The 15671-nt window shown below is 45.7% G+C and overlaps 1 protein-coding gene across 6 annotated transcripts in view; it reads left to right on the forward strand.

Moving 5' to 3' along the window:
* Positions 1 to 974: 974 nt before the first annotated feature.
* frmd4ba (FERM domain containing 4Ba) overlaps positions 975 to 15671 on the forward strand; it is a 38324-nt gene continuing 23627 nt past the window's right edge. For 2 of the 6 annotated variants that reach the window (XM_037448458.2, XM_062564126.1), the window contains exon 1: positions 15392 to 15596. In XM_037448458.2, the coding sequence (XP_037304355.2) occupies positions 15435 to 15596 (162 nt within the window). In that variant the 5' untranslated portion in view covers positions 15392 to 15434. Of the gene's footprint in view, positions 1158 to 15391; positions 15597 to 15671 lie in introns of those variants that run through there. The other 4 variants (XM_037448460.2, XM_037448456.2, XM_037448457.2 and 1 more) reach the window with 4 other exon arrangements.

Genomic DNA, 15671 nt, shown 5'->3' on the forward strand with positions numbered 1-15671 from the left:
GAGCCGTGTTTCAGGTCAACTGATGATATGAATTGAATCCAACATGGACTCCTGAGGGAACATGGGACGTGTTTCCTAAATCACAAGCTAATCTCAGTCCGAACACCGAAGCACTGAAGGAGAACCATGACGGGGAAACGGATCAAATGAATAATGCTTATAGACGCTTGGTAGAGTTTTAAAGTCGGGTGACACTTCCGAACGAGAGAAAACAAGCCAATCATCATCAGCACATCATCATGAGGCAAATCGTTGTTTTACTTCTTGTTTGCTGAAGGACAGAAGGGTTCTGTTGTGCTCTGTTATGCTCCAGAACAATGGCTGCCTGCAGGTATTTATACACATCAGTAAAGGTGTCAGTGGCCACGCCCCCTGGGAATGGTCTCCTGGTGAGTTCAATGTACCTCGGATTTCGTAGTATCTGTCAGTCAATATCAGTTGTGGTGCTCAAGTATTACATGAACGCATCTCAGTTGGTTACATTGGTATTCTTCTATTGATTACATTTTCAAAATTACAGTGGTTCTACAATATTCTCAACATTTATTGATTACATATCTCCAGAATCATGGCTGTATTCTGGTGAACACTAAATGCATTTCATTAATAGTTCATTCATTTATTTCTAATACTTATTGTGAATCATGTGCATTTGCAGAAAGGTTTGTTGGTACCTTTTCTCCATCTCAATCCTAATACCAAATACCCCCAAGCCAATAAATGAACATCTCGTGTACAAAGAGAAGAATACCACATCAGATCAGATGAGCTGGTGAGACGTTGCACCAACAGCATGGAGCGCGCCTCGTTTGTTGGCCGCCCGCCATGCACCGATCGGCGGGGGGACGCTGTCATCTGTCCCGGCCGGGATCCGTGGAGGGCTGCGGGGGGAGGAGAGGGGGGAGGAGAGGGAGCAGAGGGGGGAGGAGTGTATGAGTCTGTGTGCACTGAGCGCTGTTATGGCAGCGGCGCCGCTTCCTGCACTTTGCGGATGAAGCGCGCACAGCCGACTCTTCGTCATTTTGCTTTTCGTTCTCATCATCATTCCGTGTCTCACTCGTCCTGTGCGGGGGGACACGGGGGCGGATGTGTTTCCCTGACCCGGAGCCGGCCCAGGACCAGGACAAAAAGTGAGAGACCACAACAAAAGACACAAGGTGGGAGACGTTTCATTCTCATTCATCTTCCATAACTTCAACACGTATCGCTCTTATTTGATGCTTCTAAAATAACCTTTGTGTTACATGTGGCATTTAAATGCTCTATTGTAATTCTAATAATAATAACATTTGGTTTTGATAACCCCTTTTTGAAAGCAAAGAGGATACAAACGTGGTAGACGGATGAGCTCCTAAAAGTACGAAGCAGAACACGCACATACGCACACACGCACACACGCACACACACACACACACACACACACACACACACACACACACACACACACACACACACACACACACACACACACACACAGCATCACACTTCATGCAGGACCTGGAGAGTCGTGGATCTTGTGATGGTTCCTCACCCCTCAGTTTGCTCTGTTTGAGTAGAAAGGAATCAGAGACGTCTTTTTTATTTGACTTCAGCTGTGTGTTGAACTGTTGGTCTGTTGGTGTTTTTCCAGCTGCCAAACCTGTATTTGAGTTGTGGTGATGTGCCCTGGACTGAAAGGGTGAGGGGATAGAGATGCTTTTCTGTTAAACTAAATCCTCTTTCTGTTTGGGTGGTCAGCTGCTCCGCTCGGCTCTGTGTGAACATCCTGTTTCCTGGACAGGGGGAACAATGGGGAGCCATGCAGGCAGGCGTGGGATAGCCTCTGTGTTTGCTACAGGGTCAGCTGCATGAATACTTTGATACCGAGCATGCATACATACATATCTTACATATGAAAAAGTAACAGTGACACCGAACAAAGGCACAGCTGTGGTTTAGCAGATATCCAATTTGTGCCTAATGAGAGCAACATGTGCCGTGTCTCTGTCTGGCCAACAGAGAGGGAGAAAATGCAACGGCAGCGCTGCTTTGTGTCCACTGTGGTTCTGGGATGTTCAGCTGCTTTTAATGGGGTCAGCGCTTCCAATTCAATAAAGCTATAAACCGCCACAGAATATTCCAACGCCCCGGCACAGATACGAGCAATCTGCCAATCGGGGTCCATTAACGACCTCGGTCCACGCGAGGCTGGCCTTTTGTGAGGGCGAAGCACGTGAAACGGCCCCAGGGCGACCCGAGCTGGTTCCCAACCCTCCTCCGAGACCCCGTCCCGTGCTCACAGTGGTTTGTCAGCTTTTTTTCTGCTTCTTTCCCACACGTCTTTATTATGGCTCTCACAGCAGGGGTGTGAATACGGGCAGTTGCCCGTCAGGCCATGCGATACCGTCGCCGGGTGGGATCACACGAATCAAGGCTTCAGCTCGGGAACAAGTTCCTGAAGGACTGGTTCTGACAGCAGATAATAGAGGAACAGATGATATCTACGGCATCGGGGTGAGAGGGGATCCTCACACGTAAATATAGTATGTACAAAAACACGATGATACAAAATGTAAAAACATGTATATACCATTGCACTTACATCAATTCGGTGGACTCTGAAGGGACAAATAGAAACAAAGAGCAATGTAAATTGAAGCAGGAGGGTGCAGGACCTTGACTCGTGGCCTCTGCATGAGTTAAACTGTACAGCTTATTACTGATGACACCAGGGTGAGAGAGAGAGAGTAAAGGGTACTGCTCGTTTCCCCTTGGCTGAACAGCAGCTAAAAGGCTAAGCTATTGTAGCTTGTATTGTTGATTTTGAAAGAGGAAGGATCTGTTCATTCTTCCCTCTGAAGTCACACAGACGCTGTAACTTCTCCTAAATGTATCGCGTCGCTCTTTGATCGGCAGGTGACGAGAAGAACGGCCGTTTATTCCCGTGCGTAGCTGTTGACTGTAGCAGAGCGCATGGCCGAAGGTTGCGTAATGTCACTTTCATTTATGTAAACAAGCTGCAGGTCGTATTCAAGGTCAGCTCTCTAGATTCTAGTGTTTGTGGGTCATCAGTAATCAATAGCCCGAGCAGTGGAAATCAATCCAAGTCAAGAGGCTTTATAGAAACGACGAGTCCATAAAGTGAGCTGTGCATGTCCTTCTGTAACATGATCACGCCGAGTGTTGTGTCAACAGGAATCGGCTCAGAGTGCAGGCACTACATCTCTTTTCCTTGGTTCATGTCTGCTTTGTCCTGTCAGACAGGACATCCTGAGTTAAACAAAGGGTCTGGCCTTCAGTTTCTCATTAAAAACACACACATTACCAAACACGCCGCTTTCACACTGGCCTTTGCAAAATGTACGATTCTCGCTGAGTTGAGATACCACATGAAAAGTGTTTTATGAAAACGAGGTCTTGTGTACGATGCTTTAATGCGTTCTTGTAGTGAGAATTTTGTTCAGTGTTAATTCTGCGTCAGAATTCAACAAACAGCAGCTCTCAGCTGGTCCTCTGGGAGCTGTTTCCTCATCATTTAGATGAACGCGACTGCATTAAAACAAGCTCCAATCTCCTTAAGGACAGACGCATTCCCCTCAAACGGCCCGGCCTGCTTCCTCGTGAATTTTTTAAAGAATGGACACAAGGATGCATTTATTGGTCACCCATGTGTATCAGCGGCTTTTGACCCGCGGGAATGACATCAATCACAATTCCAACAGCGCCTGCTTTATGCCGATACAGCACTAGGTTGGTTAAACATCATAATTTGTTTAAATGGCAACAAAATAAGACTCATTACATTTAATTCAATACATTCTCATCAATTCATCAAAGACAAAATGTGAAAATTCAAGTACAGCTGAATACGCCTTGTTTTTGAATGACATTTCAAACTGAAGATGGAGACATGATGATTCATGAAGGGTCCTGTAGCCACCTCAATATAGAATTCTGCAGCAGAGTGAGTTCCTTGAGGAGCCTGAATGTGAGCTTGTTCTGACCAGCGCTGGATGGAATCTGCTGGGATTGGACCCGTCACCTCCGACACGAGGACCGGCTCTGCGTCCGGGTCTGGAGGAATTTAAAAGAATTGTTCTCAGGTCTCATTTTTCATTCTTCACACGACCGTGTGGCCTTTCAGGGTCGATCCAAATGCTTTTAGCTCACCTTTACGCCGAAGCACCTTCAAAGTTACAATAATTGTCAGGGGAGGAAAACATTTCAAACTCTGAGGCTTTTTTACAAAAGCATATGAAAGGAAACTTGTAGTTGGGAATATTGTCAGTCAGAAACATTCTGTTGTTGTAGAACATCTTTGAAATTAGCTAGTATATTGGCAGGACACGCTTTGCAAAGGATGGAAACCCTTTCTTCTCAACCCGTAGCCCTTAAAGGAATCAGCAAGAAATACTAAAACCAGAGACATGAGGAGCTTAATTTTATTATTTTTATACCACAAGGTTTATACAGTTTCCCTCCTGAGCTTTTCACCACGTAAACATGTGCACAGGGTGCCCTGCTGCACAGGCAGGGGGGGCCCCGGCCTCCTGGTGGGTTCATCCACAACCCGGGGCAGTAGAGCCTGCCTTCACCCCAACGCATCCGTGCACAGGAGCCCTCTTTCTGTTTGTTTGGGTTTCCCTCCTCCTCCTCCTCCTTGTGTGTCTCTGGGATGTAATTGCTTTAAGGCAGAGAAAATGAAAATCCCAACAAAGCAAACCATCCACCACCTTTTTCTCCGTCTATGCTGCTGTCGCCCCCCTCCGCCCCCTCCGCCCCCGCAAGGGTTTGAAAAGAGGGTGAAGTGGGTGTGTGGGGTGTGGACTGAGGGGGGGTGGGAGGGGGATTCACTATAATTATGCTGCTTATCCATCCAGCTTCTCTTGATTGCCCTCCATATTTTTTTTTAATCCATTTTCCTCTTAAGCATGGACAACACAGATCACACACAACAGGAGAGCTTTGTAGTGATGATGAGTGTGTGTGTGTGTGTGTCATGTAAAGAAGGAGAGGTATTATTAGCCTCTCCGGCACAAATGGAAAAGGTACATGGTGTCAAGCCTGGAAAAAAGAAATCGAGCAGACGTCCCCCCCAGCCTCGGATCCACAGTGATCGATGGAGCTCTTCACGGGTCCAGAGCCGGAGGGGATGGAGGCGCGGTGAGGAGGAACACTTCCGTGGATATGCGATGCTCTCAATCCCCCCAAAACGTTACCTCCTGTTGAGTGGGTGTGCTGGATTCTTCTCCTTTTCCACCCTTTTTCCACCCACTCAATTTGTGCTCATCATGGACGGACAGAGACTGCATGTCAGCCGGGGACATGGTGGACAGGAGACATGTCAGAGGAAAGGCCTTGTTCATGAGGCCTTTTCAAGGACGGATTCTAAAGAAAGTAACAGCAGCGCGGTTGCTTGGTCGTCCCGGTGTTTTTGGGAGACTGTTTGCAGGCCTCAGATGTAACACGTGTCATGCACAGCGGGAGGAAAGATGATACTGCATCCCCACGGGGAGGGCAGTCGTTGGTTGAGCTGGGGGGGGGGGGGGGGGGCAGATCAGGTCAAAAAAGAAGGACTAGACGTGCAGACAGCGCTGGAGGTGGAGCCCCTCTTCATGTCATTGTTAAGTCTGTATGAAAAGAATAATTGTCCTTTTTCCTTCCTTTGTCTTTCATTACGTGAGTGCTATAGGTTTTAGTAAAGCAGTTCCTCCAAACCATTAACCGGTTTACAGGAATTAAGGGTTTATATGACATACTTGTGTTTCAGTGGTTATGCCAACATCTAGTTTGAAACTTTCATTTGAAACAGGAGCTGTTTGGCTTGACCTTGTGTGGCTCATTGATTTAACCGTCCCCATGTAATACGTCTACAGAGTGTGTGGTAACAACAATATGCATATATCATCAACAACACAAACACTTCAGAAGTGATATTAGCAAATATGAGTTAGATTAGTCAGGTTTGAGTTACATAACCTGTTGTTTTCTACCTCTTTTGTTGGATTTTCACCTACTTTTCCAAGCGATAAAATATTGAAGCAGTATTTTCCATCTGCAGTGCAGCAGCTGTTCCAGAATATGTGATGGTGTAGTCACAGTAAAAGTACTGAATTAGACAGACCAGCAGCAGTGAAGCAGGAACAGATGCTCTGTTTTCCCTTCTACGAACAGATCTACATATTTATGAATCCCAGCAAACCTTTGGGTCATGGCACCTCCTAAAGTCCATATTAGTGGTTTAATAATACTGACATGAAACTACACAGACCAGATGTCAGATAAGGCCATGTTTCTGACCTGGTTTTCAAGTCAGTAGATTGGATTGACAGTGATAAGCCACAGGGTCTTGTTACTGTACAGATGTCAGATAAGGCCATGTTTCTGACCTGGTTTTCAAGTCAGTAGATTGGATTGACAGTGATAAGCCACAGGGTCTTGTTACTGTACACGATCTACATGCAGATATCAAATGCCAAACCAAATGGATTTAGACACTTCAGTGTGTCTGCACAGCGTGGAAACCCATTGGTATAATTGAAGGGGGCTCAAACCCTTCCAGCCCTTAACATGTGTTAAGGGATCAATTTCTATAATCACATCACAACCAATTTCCTCAGTTCTGTTTTACAAAGAGCCAATATGTACCATGTGACCAACCAAAAGCCAGGAAGCACACTGTTGATGACTTTGTTGGGAGGCAACACATGGAGTGGTTTATGTTTTTAACCAATTTAAACAATATTTTAGTCTTTTTCAGGTCTTCTTTAGGCTTCCTCCTGCTATAAACTTTTATCATTTTATTCTTTGTTCTATACAGTAGGGTTAACATGCTAAACCCAAATGAGGAACATTGTAAACAATAAACCAACAGTAGTCAGCAAGGCGTCACACTCATTTAGCAAAGGGAGGAGTTTGTCTGTACGGGTGGGTCTTGGGCACGAAGGGAGGACTGTGACGCGGAGTATTGATGAAAATAAAAGGACTTTAATAGTCAAAAAGGCAAAACTCAAAATCTCTCCAACCAATAAAAAAAGGGCGAGAAGGAGGAGAAAACAAAAAAGACAAAAACAGGGACCTGGACTTAAAAACAACAAAAGACTTACATGGCATGGGGGACTTGACGTGACACGTAACAGGTACTCTGTCACGGGGTGACAGAGTTGAGTTTAAGATGGCCTCACACAGTCTCCCTGAAGCTCCTTTTACAATTAGAGATAGAAATGAAACGGATTATGGTTTGAAATCCCTGAGGTTTTTAAAAAGGGTTATAAATCAAATGGATTTACTAATACCAGACTCGATATGAATAAATCCAGCTTTGTGCAGTTATTCAGTGAACTATGGGTGAACTATTATGGTTTTTCACATGACACATACTTTATTAAAGTCATTAATCATGGGAGTCCCTTTTTAAATCTCTCCTCAATCTCAGACTTCTTTTTATTTATTCCTTCTGTCAGAGACAATATCCGTTCAATACTTCTCAGAGACCAGGCCATTTTAAATCATCCCTTGTTTTTTTCTCTCTCCTTGCAATAATTCCCCCCCCCCCCCCTCCACCGCCTCAGGGCTCATTAAAGGCCCTACTGGTGTCTCCTCCCCTCCCCCTGCCCTGCTCCATCTCCCTCGCTCTCTTTGTTTCATTTGCACGCCCGTGGAGATGCCCACAGTGGCCATTCAGATTTTCCATCACTAGGATATGATATTGAAATCTAATGACACAAGCTCTTTGTGCTGCTTCTAAGAAATGTCTGGACAAATCTGAGCCCCCGCGGCCCCTCTGGGCAGCACTTTGCTGCGGCAGACAGTGCGAGGCTTCGTGGCCTCCGACCCCCCCTCTCCATAGCATCTGGTTTATACCCGCACACATGGTTTGTCCTGGGCTGTGGCCTGCAGGAAGCCCCCGAGGAGCTGACCACAAATCCCCGGACACACCCGATGAGCCTGTGGGTGGAGGGCAGGGCCGGGCCTCCGTCACTGCCCCCGCCCCCCCCCCGCCTGGCCACACGGAGCTGGGATTGACTGTACCGCCGAGACACACAAAAAGCTTTTCTGTCTGGCCATTCATTTGCCAAATGGAGCTCCATCACAAGGTGTTGATTGGCTGCAATTAAGATGTCTTGTGATTATTTTTTTTACGACTGCATTGACAAGTTCTGTGGTGATCTATAATGGCAGCTCTCACTCACTGTTAAACAGGCCAACGACCTCAGGGTAGACATATTGATAAAAGGAGGTATAGCAGACAATTAACCAGGGCAAAACCACACAGGAGCCATAATATTGTATTTTTGGTTTACTCACACATAAAGCCACATGAAAAAAAAACGTGGGCACTGCACATGAGCTGAGGTGGCCATCTTTCATGTCTTATGGATGTAATCTATTCATCTATGATGTATGACTACAAATCACCCTTCATGATTTCTGCCAGCTGGGTCCACCAGGTTTAACCAGGAATGACAGTCAGGAAGTATGACAAGCAGACGGGGTCCTGTGAGGCTGGCACGTTTACCACAATCCTGCGGGTGTGTGTGTGTGTGTGTTAGGGAGTGTGCTGGGCACAGTGCACAGAGCGTCCTCCGTTCAGGGCGTCAGCTGCAGCCTCAGAACGCGGCGTGGCTCGTCAGCTGCAGGCCCGCGTGCGGGCGCCAGCTGCTCTCCCCTTCCCCTTTGAGACAATCTAGCGCTTACTGTACGTGGTCATTGCGTGTCCCATTTTGAAGGGAGCCCAGAGACGGGGGAGGTGTGATGCCCTCGTGGTGCCCCGCCTTGTAACAGATTCCGACCTATTAATAATGAACTGCCAAATTGCAACAGGCTTTATTCCTATTGGAACTTCCAATTCAGGGATCACAAGTGGGTTCAGGTCATTCTGTTGGGGGAGGGGGGGGGGGGTGGGGCATGACATTGACATAAAGATAAAAGCAAAGCCCTCCAGGCAGCATCATTTACTAACCAATTCCCAGAATATCCCCTTTTTATTCCCAGAGGGTGTGTGAGACACTCGGTCTCCCCATCTGCTGGCTGTAAAGGAGCCCTGCAGTGGGGGCAACACGTCAGTCGCCCCCCCCACTCCACAAGCAGAGGGTCCTGCAGAGGGGCGAGTACCACAACAGGATGAAAACAATGAGCCTTTAAGTGAGCACAGTCTTGTGAGAAATGGAGTGACACCCGAGTGACTTCATGGGGGGGTGACGGACCGCGGTGTGAGGTCATGGTGAGAGAGGACGGAGACAGCAGCCATGTACACTGAGTTACAATGAGCGCTGTCTTTGAGCACTCTAAACCCCCAAAAGCTCATTCTTATTCTAAAGAATATTACAGGTTGTTTGGCTGGTTTGGCTTCAGGGTTTGAATGTGGAACAGTAGCCCAGCAGCCTGACAGAATGAGCCACTACCTGGTAAACAGACGGACATATGGGGCTTTATGGGGCGCCGTTTGTAAAATGTTGCAAGTACTAAATCCTGCACAGTTTTAGTACATTTAGCATTATCATATGAAAAAAAAGCCGGACAATATTTATATCTCACTTTTTCAAACATTTAGAAACAAAATCATGTAAAAACATGCAACAGCTTTTCCAAGTACAATGTTTGGCAGTAACACAAAGTTGTTAAATAATACAAACATTTAATCTAAATTTAAATGTAAAATCTTAAATGTAAATGTTAAATGTTATATATAAATGTTAAATGTAAATCTAAATGTTGAGTTATAATGTCAGACATGACGACTGAACATTACAATATTTACGTAAATTCAGTACGTGTGAATTAGCTCTTGTTATAGAGCAGGGGAATCAAACTCATTTTAGGTATGGGGCCACTTACACTCCACTTTGATGTCACACGCGGGCCAGACCAGTGAAACCATCGGGCATCGGGGGGCACGATCGCGGATGCTCCCGTAGACGAGGGGTAAGCGACCCTCCACGTCCGTACACCGTGGCCGTTTCCCAGTTAGATTTAGTCTCATGTGACATTATTCATGCACAGTGTTTCATATTTTACATTTCTAAAAAGCCTGAGAGACAGCAAGATCCTCTTTTGCTAAAAACTGACACATTGGATCGTCTCTCCCTCCGAAGTATATAACGGGTGTTCTCAGACCAGTTTAGACCGTTCTGCAAAGGGAACCTGCCCCTTTTCTACCTCGGCGCGACTGATAATACCACCGCCTTAGGATCTGCGCTAAACTACACCAGCTTATCTTACAACGGGGAACTTCAGCATACGTCACAAACACGCGCCAAAACGACACGGTACGTTCAATACCAGATTAATAAACGTTGGACACGTTTGAATGGATACGAAATTGACAACTCAAAAGTATTACAAATGTCTCTGTAGGAGCTTACACAATGCATCTAGCTACTTGTATAGCTACCTAACGAGCAACAGGTGCGGCTTAAGTTTAAACCGCTAGCTGACATCAACAGTTAGTTTAAGCGAACTTAACATCAGTTGTGTGGCCATCGTGAAAGAAGGAGAATGTGTTATGGAAGGCAATGCGTTACCCGTCCTGTTAAAAATGAATCCATTTGAGTCGACAGGACTCGTGGAAGTAATAGGAAATGTTCTATCCTCCCCAGCATTGCTAGGAAGATAAGAATATATTATGACTTGCTTCTGATTGCGGCAGCAAATGATTGTAGTTCTGTTGTCACAGAGTGAATCTCACTTTCCTCTTGCGTATATGGACTGGTTTCCCTTTCCTTTGGTGCGTATAGGGACTGGTTTCCCTCGGTGCGTATAGGGACTGGTTTTCCTTTCATTCGGTGTGTATAGGGACTGTTTTCCTTTGGTGCGTATAGGGACTGGTTTCCTTCGGTGTGTATAGAGACTGGTTTCCCTTTTCTTTCGGTGCGTACAGGGACTGGTTTCCCGCCTGACTGGTGGGGGTCAAAGAGGTTGTTACGATGGAGATAGGAGGAGAATTGGTTAAATTGGCTCGTTCAATAGTTTTGGACAGGAAGGGAAGAAGAGATACCGGTCTGTTGTTTTCTTCAGAAGGGATGAGGGTAGGTTTCTTCAGGAGTGGGTTAACTCTTGCCTCCTTCAGAGTGTTGGGGAGCCAGATAACAGAGCAATGTTAATGAGACAGGTGAGGAAAGGAAGAAGATCGGGGGCAATCGACTGTAGAATGTGGGATGGAATGGGATCGAGGGGGCAGGTGGTGGGACGGGCAGAGGTTACCAAGGTAAGAACTTTGTTAGGAGACAGGGGTGTGAAACAGGGAAGTGAGAGCGATTGAGGCGAAGTCTGTGGGATATGGTTGGAAGGAGGTGGGTTTGAGAAGGAGGAGCGTATGTCAGCTATTTTTTTGGTAAAGTAGGTGACAAAGTCTCCTGGAAGAAGGGGGGAGGGGGGACGAGCACGGTGCGTATAGGGACTGGTTTCCTTTGATGCGTATAGAGACTGGTTTCCTTTTCCTTCCGTGCGTATAGAGACTGGTTTCCCTTTCCTTTGGTGTGTATAGGGACTGGTTTCCTTCGGTGCGTATAGAGACTGGTTTCCTTTTCCTTCAGTGGGTATACGAACTGGTTTCCCTTTCCTTCTGTGCGTATCGGGACATGTTTCCCTTTCCTTCGGAGCGTATAGGAACTGGTTTCCCTTTCCTTCGGTGCGTATAGGGACTGGTTTCCTTCGGAGCGTGTAGAGACTGGTTTCCTTTTCTTTCGGTGCGTATAGGGACTGGTTTCCCTTTCCTTCGGTGCGTATAGGGACTGGTTTCCCTTTCCTTCGGTGCGTATAGGGACAGGTTTCCTTCGGTGCGTATAGAAAGTGGTTTCCCTTTTTTTCGGTGCGTATAGGGAATGGTTTCCTTCGGTGCGTATAGGGAATGATTTCCTTCGAGGCGTATAGGGACTGGTTCCCCTTTCCTTCGGTGCGTTTAGGTACTAGTTTCACTTTACCTTGGTGCGTATAGGGACTGGTTTCCCTTTCCTTCGACAGTCCTCTACTAAACCACTGCGGTCACTAGAAAAATGATCCAAAAGGCTCCTTGACTGAGCCTATGCTAAATTCCCGATCTGTGGCCACAAGAAAATGAACAAATCTCCCTTTGAGGGGACTCGTCACTCCCGAGTCCTTGTATGGATTTATTCAAAATGAACGAATCGTTCAGAAACGACACATCTCTAATGTTTACATTCAAAGGCACAGCAATGTTGTGCTTTTTAACGCACATGTAACATGCCCAGACAAAATGTATTTGGGCCAGATCTGGGCCAGGTTTTCATTCACATTTGGGTCATTCTTTCCAACGGCCCAATACCGGAACAGGTTGGAATTACGAATCAGAGACAGATCTGGGCCAGAATTGGCTCATCTGGCCCTGGTCTGCCATTCAATCTGTGAATCCCTTCACGTGTAATTGACTTAGCAGGCTGTGATTGGAAATCGGGACTGTAGCTGTCCCAGCCGGGACAAATCAAAATTGCCCATAATTCGGGATATACCGGGTAATACGGGACAGTTGGCAACCCTAGCGTCTGGTCTGCGTAGTTGCCCGGTATCCGCGGCGCAACAGCTACAGACAAATCTGGCGCAATGTTGGTGCAGATCTGCTTAGTGAGTGTGACTGCTGCGCTAATCGGCTGATTCGAAAACGGATCTGGCACAGATGTAAATGCTGTCTGGGATGGGCTGTTCGCTTGTCTGCAACGACTATGGCTTATGACGGTCAAAGCGCTGCTATAATTATAAGAATAAACAGTAAAAATATAAATTTTGGCAGGGTTGGCAGTGCCAAACTCTCTGTGAAACCTTCTTACCTGCTGCGTTAAAGACAATCCTTTCCTGATAGAATGTAACCATGCCTTCCAGAAGGTTAATGTCTGAAATAATTGTAGATAGTTGTCCCAAGAGTCGTAGCGACTATTTAAATAAACGGTAAAGCCGATAAAGGATCAAACGTGTGAACCAACACGCTGCAGCAACAAATGTAAACCTGATGCGTTCATTGTGGGAATGAAAGAGTTCCAGGTTCCTTTTAAAGAACTGCATAGAACGGAATGTAGCTGCACAGATCCGCTTCTTCATATGCTGAGACAACAACAACAACCTCTGTTGTTGTCTCAGTGTTGCACCTATATGCAATATTTACGGTATTAAACATGTAACTGGAATAAAAAATATTTTCTCAATAATTCCAGACAAAGACTAATGTACATTTGTTAAGGACCTCTCTGACTACTGTTCAAATTTAGTTCTTTTATTTCTCCAAAGTAAATGTCACATTTCACAGTATTTGAGCTGTAATAAAAATAATTAAAAATTCAATCAATCAAAATCAATAATTCAAAACAATATATATACTGTATATATATTGTTATATATACGTGATTTTGTGTGTTCAGGATATCTCTGACTACTCTTATAGTGAAAAGGAAATATCTGTACAAATCAAAGGGTTTTTCATTTTTGGGGGAGTTTTTTGTGTGCAGGTGTGAGGGTTCTGAGACAGAGGAGGTCTCATGTGTACAGACTGCCAAATTTGAAATTTACGATTTTGGGCCACCACTACTGTAAAGACACAACCGTTAGTTAGTGACCTCTGCCATATACGTTTTCTGTTTTCAACCATGCAATTTGGCCTTTTAACTGAAATATGACATGCATGTTCACCTTTATCCTGACGAAAAAGTCCACCAGGTTCTTATCAATCAAACATGAATGCCACAAACCACCACTTTTTTTAATAAATGTGTTTGTTGTGGCCGTTGCTCCAATGGCTTTAAATGTTGTTCTGTTAGTCACTGGCTAACTGCTGGAACGTGACTTGGGTAAAGGAACTTCACTATGACGGGGTGAGGATATTCTGCATGTTCCACTGCATGACATGTACTGAGGGGCCAAAGAGACACAAAGAAACAGGATCAGACAGTGCTCTCAGAGTTAATCCCCACTTTCCCATGGGATGCATTATTGAGGCTGCAGTACTGCCTCTCGTACCTTATTATTTCATTTCACTGATGGATGGATTCTTGTGTTTTATCTTTACTACTCAATATACATAGCGTTTGTCTCTTTCTTGCACTTGTTGCTGTAAATCTTGTGACCCAGCCGAGACTAATAACGGATTATTTTATCTAATCTCATCTGATGTTGGCAACCAAGCAAATAAGCGCACTTATTGAAGAACTATTTATTTGAGAGCACAGCACGTTTGTGCACCAATGCACCACCTTTTTTAACTATTCTTCCCACCTGGGAAGGTGCCTCTGCGCAGGTCAGGTCTCTGGCAGCATAGCTTTAGTTCATTATTTCATTGTGTATACCAGTGGTTCTCAACTGGTCTGGCTCCGGGACCCACCATCACTCCTTAATGACTAGCCGCGACCCAAAACGATCGGTCAACGGGGGGAATGGGGGGGGGGGTGCTAGCGGTTTTCTTTGCGGCGTCAGACACTCCGCAGCATTAGAAAAAGTCCCTTCAAAATAAAATCACAGGATTTTTTATTTTTTTTATTTTATTTCGCGACCCACCAGTTGAGAATCACTGGTGTATACTTTTGTTAGGTGAATGAGCATTATGGAGAGTTATACAACTGGCTGTAACTGTATATATATATTATAATAATATTATATAGCAATAATCATCAAAATGATTTCAAATAAAGGCTTGAAATATCTCACTTTGCATGTAATGAGTCTATATAATATATTAGTTTCACCTTTTAAGTTGAATTTGAAGCTTTTGCACGATACTCAAATTTTTCGAGTTTCACCTGTACTTGTTTTTGGGGATTACTGACCGCAACAAGCGTGCCTGTCGAACCTTTAGTCTTCATCCAGTGAGACGAGTTGATGTAGGAGGTTCGTTTGGACTCCCAGCAGGAAACTGATCCGCTGAGAGCTGCGCTGTCTTCGCTTTTCTCGGTATTCTCCGACTTGTTGATCGGAATCAGGTGTTTGGAACATTTATTGATGGCAGCTGTGCAAAGGAAGACGTCTAGTTCTTACATCAAAGTCACTGTTTTTACCCATGTCGCTTCAAACCGGACTAATTGTTACGAGTGTTGCTGCAGAAAATGACGGGTGGAGATGTCTGGCCTCCTCAGGAAATTGCCCTCACATCCCAGACAAAGGGGCAAAGTGGCACCCACACACATTGCAGACAATGAATTTCAAATGCGAGCTGAAATCCAAAGACAAATTAAAAAGTCCCTCAAAGTTTAAGCAGCATTGGTGGCGTGTTTATGGCCCGGGTTTGCTGTGTGTTTGTGTATATGAGGGGGACAGAGCCTCTGCAGCAGGGCCCTTGTGGTTGTGTCCTGCCCTCCCCGGCGCTCCCGTCACTATGAGGCAGTGTTTTGGACCAGGACCAAGCCCGAAGCAGGCTGCTCCAGCCTCTCTCTCACTGACATCACATCAGCTGGGCAGACACAGTGGACCATGTGTGTGCGTGGAGTCCAGCCGTCGTCAGTAGAAAAGCTCAGACAGCCATGGCCGTGCGCACCGTTGGTGGGATGGACGACGTGGTGGCATCGAGCAGCCAGCTCGTCTGGAGCCTGGCGCATCGGACCCTGAGGAGGTGGTACAGCGCTGGGCTGATGCCGTGCAGACGCTTGCTAGAAGCCTGGTTCAGGATTGGAAAGTGCTACCAGGTATGACAGTAACTTTCTGTTTAAATAGAGCAGGTTTGATGGCATGTGGGATTAATTACTGAGCCCCACATGGAT

This window comes from Pungitius pungitius, chromosome 8, assembly GCF_949316345.1.
Source record: "Pungitius pungitius chromosome 8, fPunPun2.1, whole genome shotgun sequence".
NCBI classification, from domain to species: domain Eukaryota; kingdom Metazoa; phylum Chordata; class Actinopteri; order Perciformes; family Gasterosteidae; genus Pungitius; species Pungitius pungitius.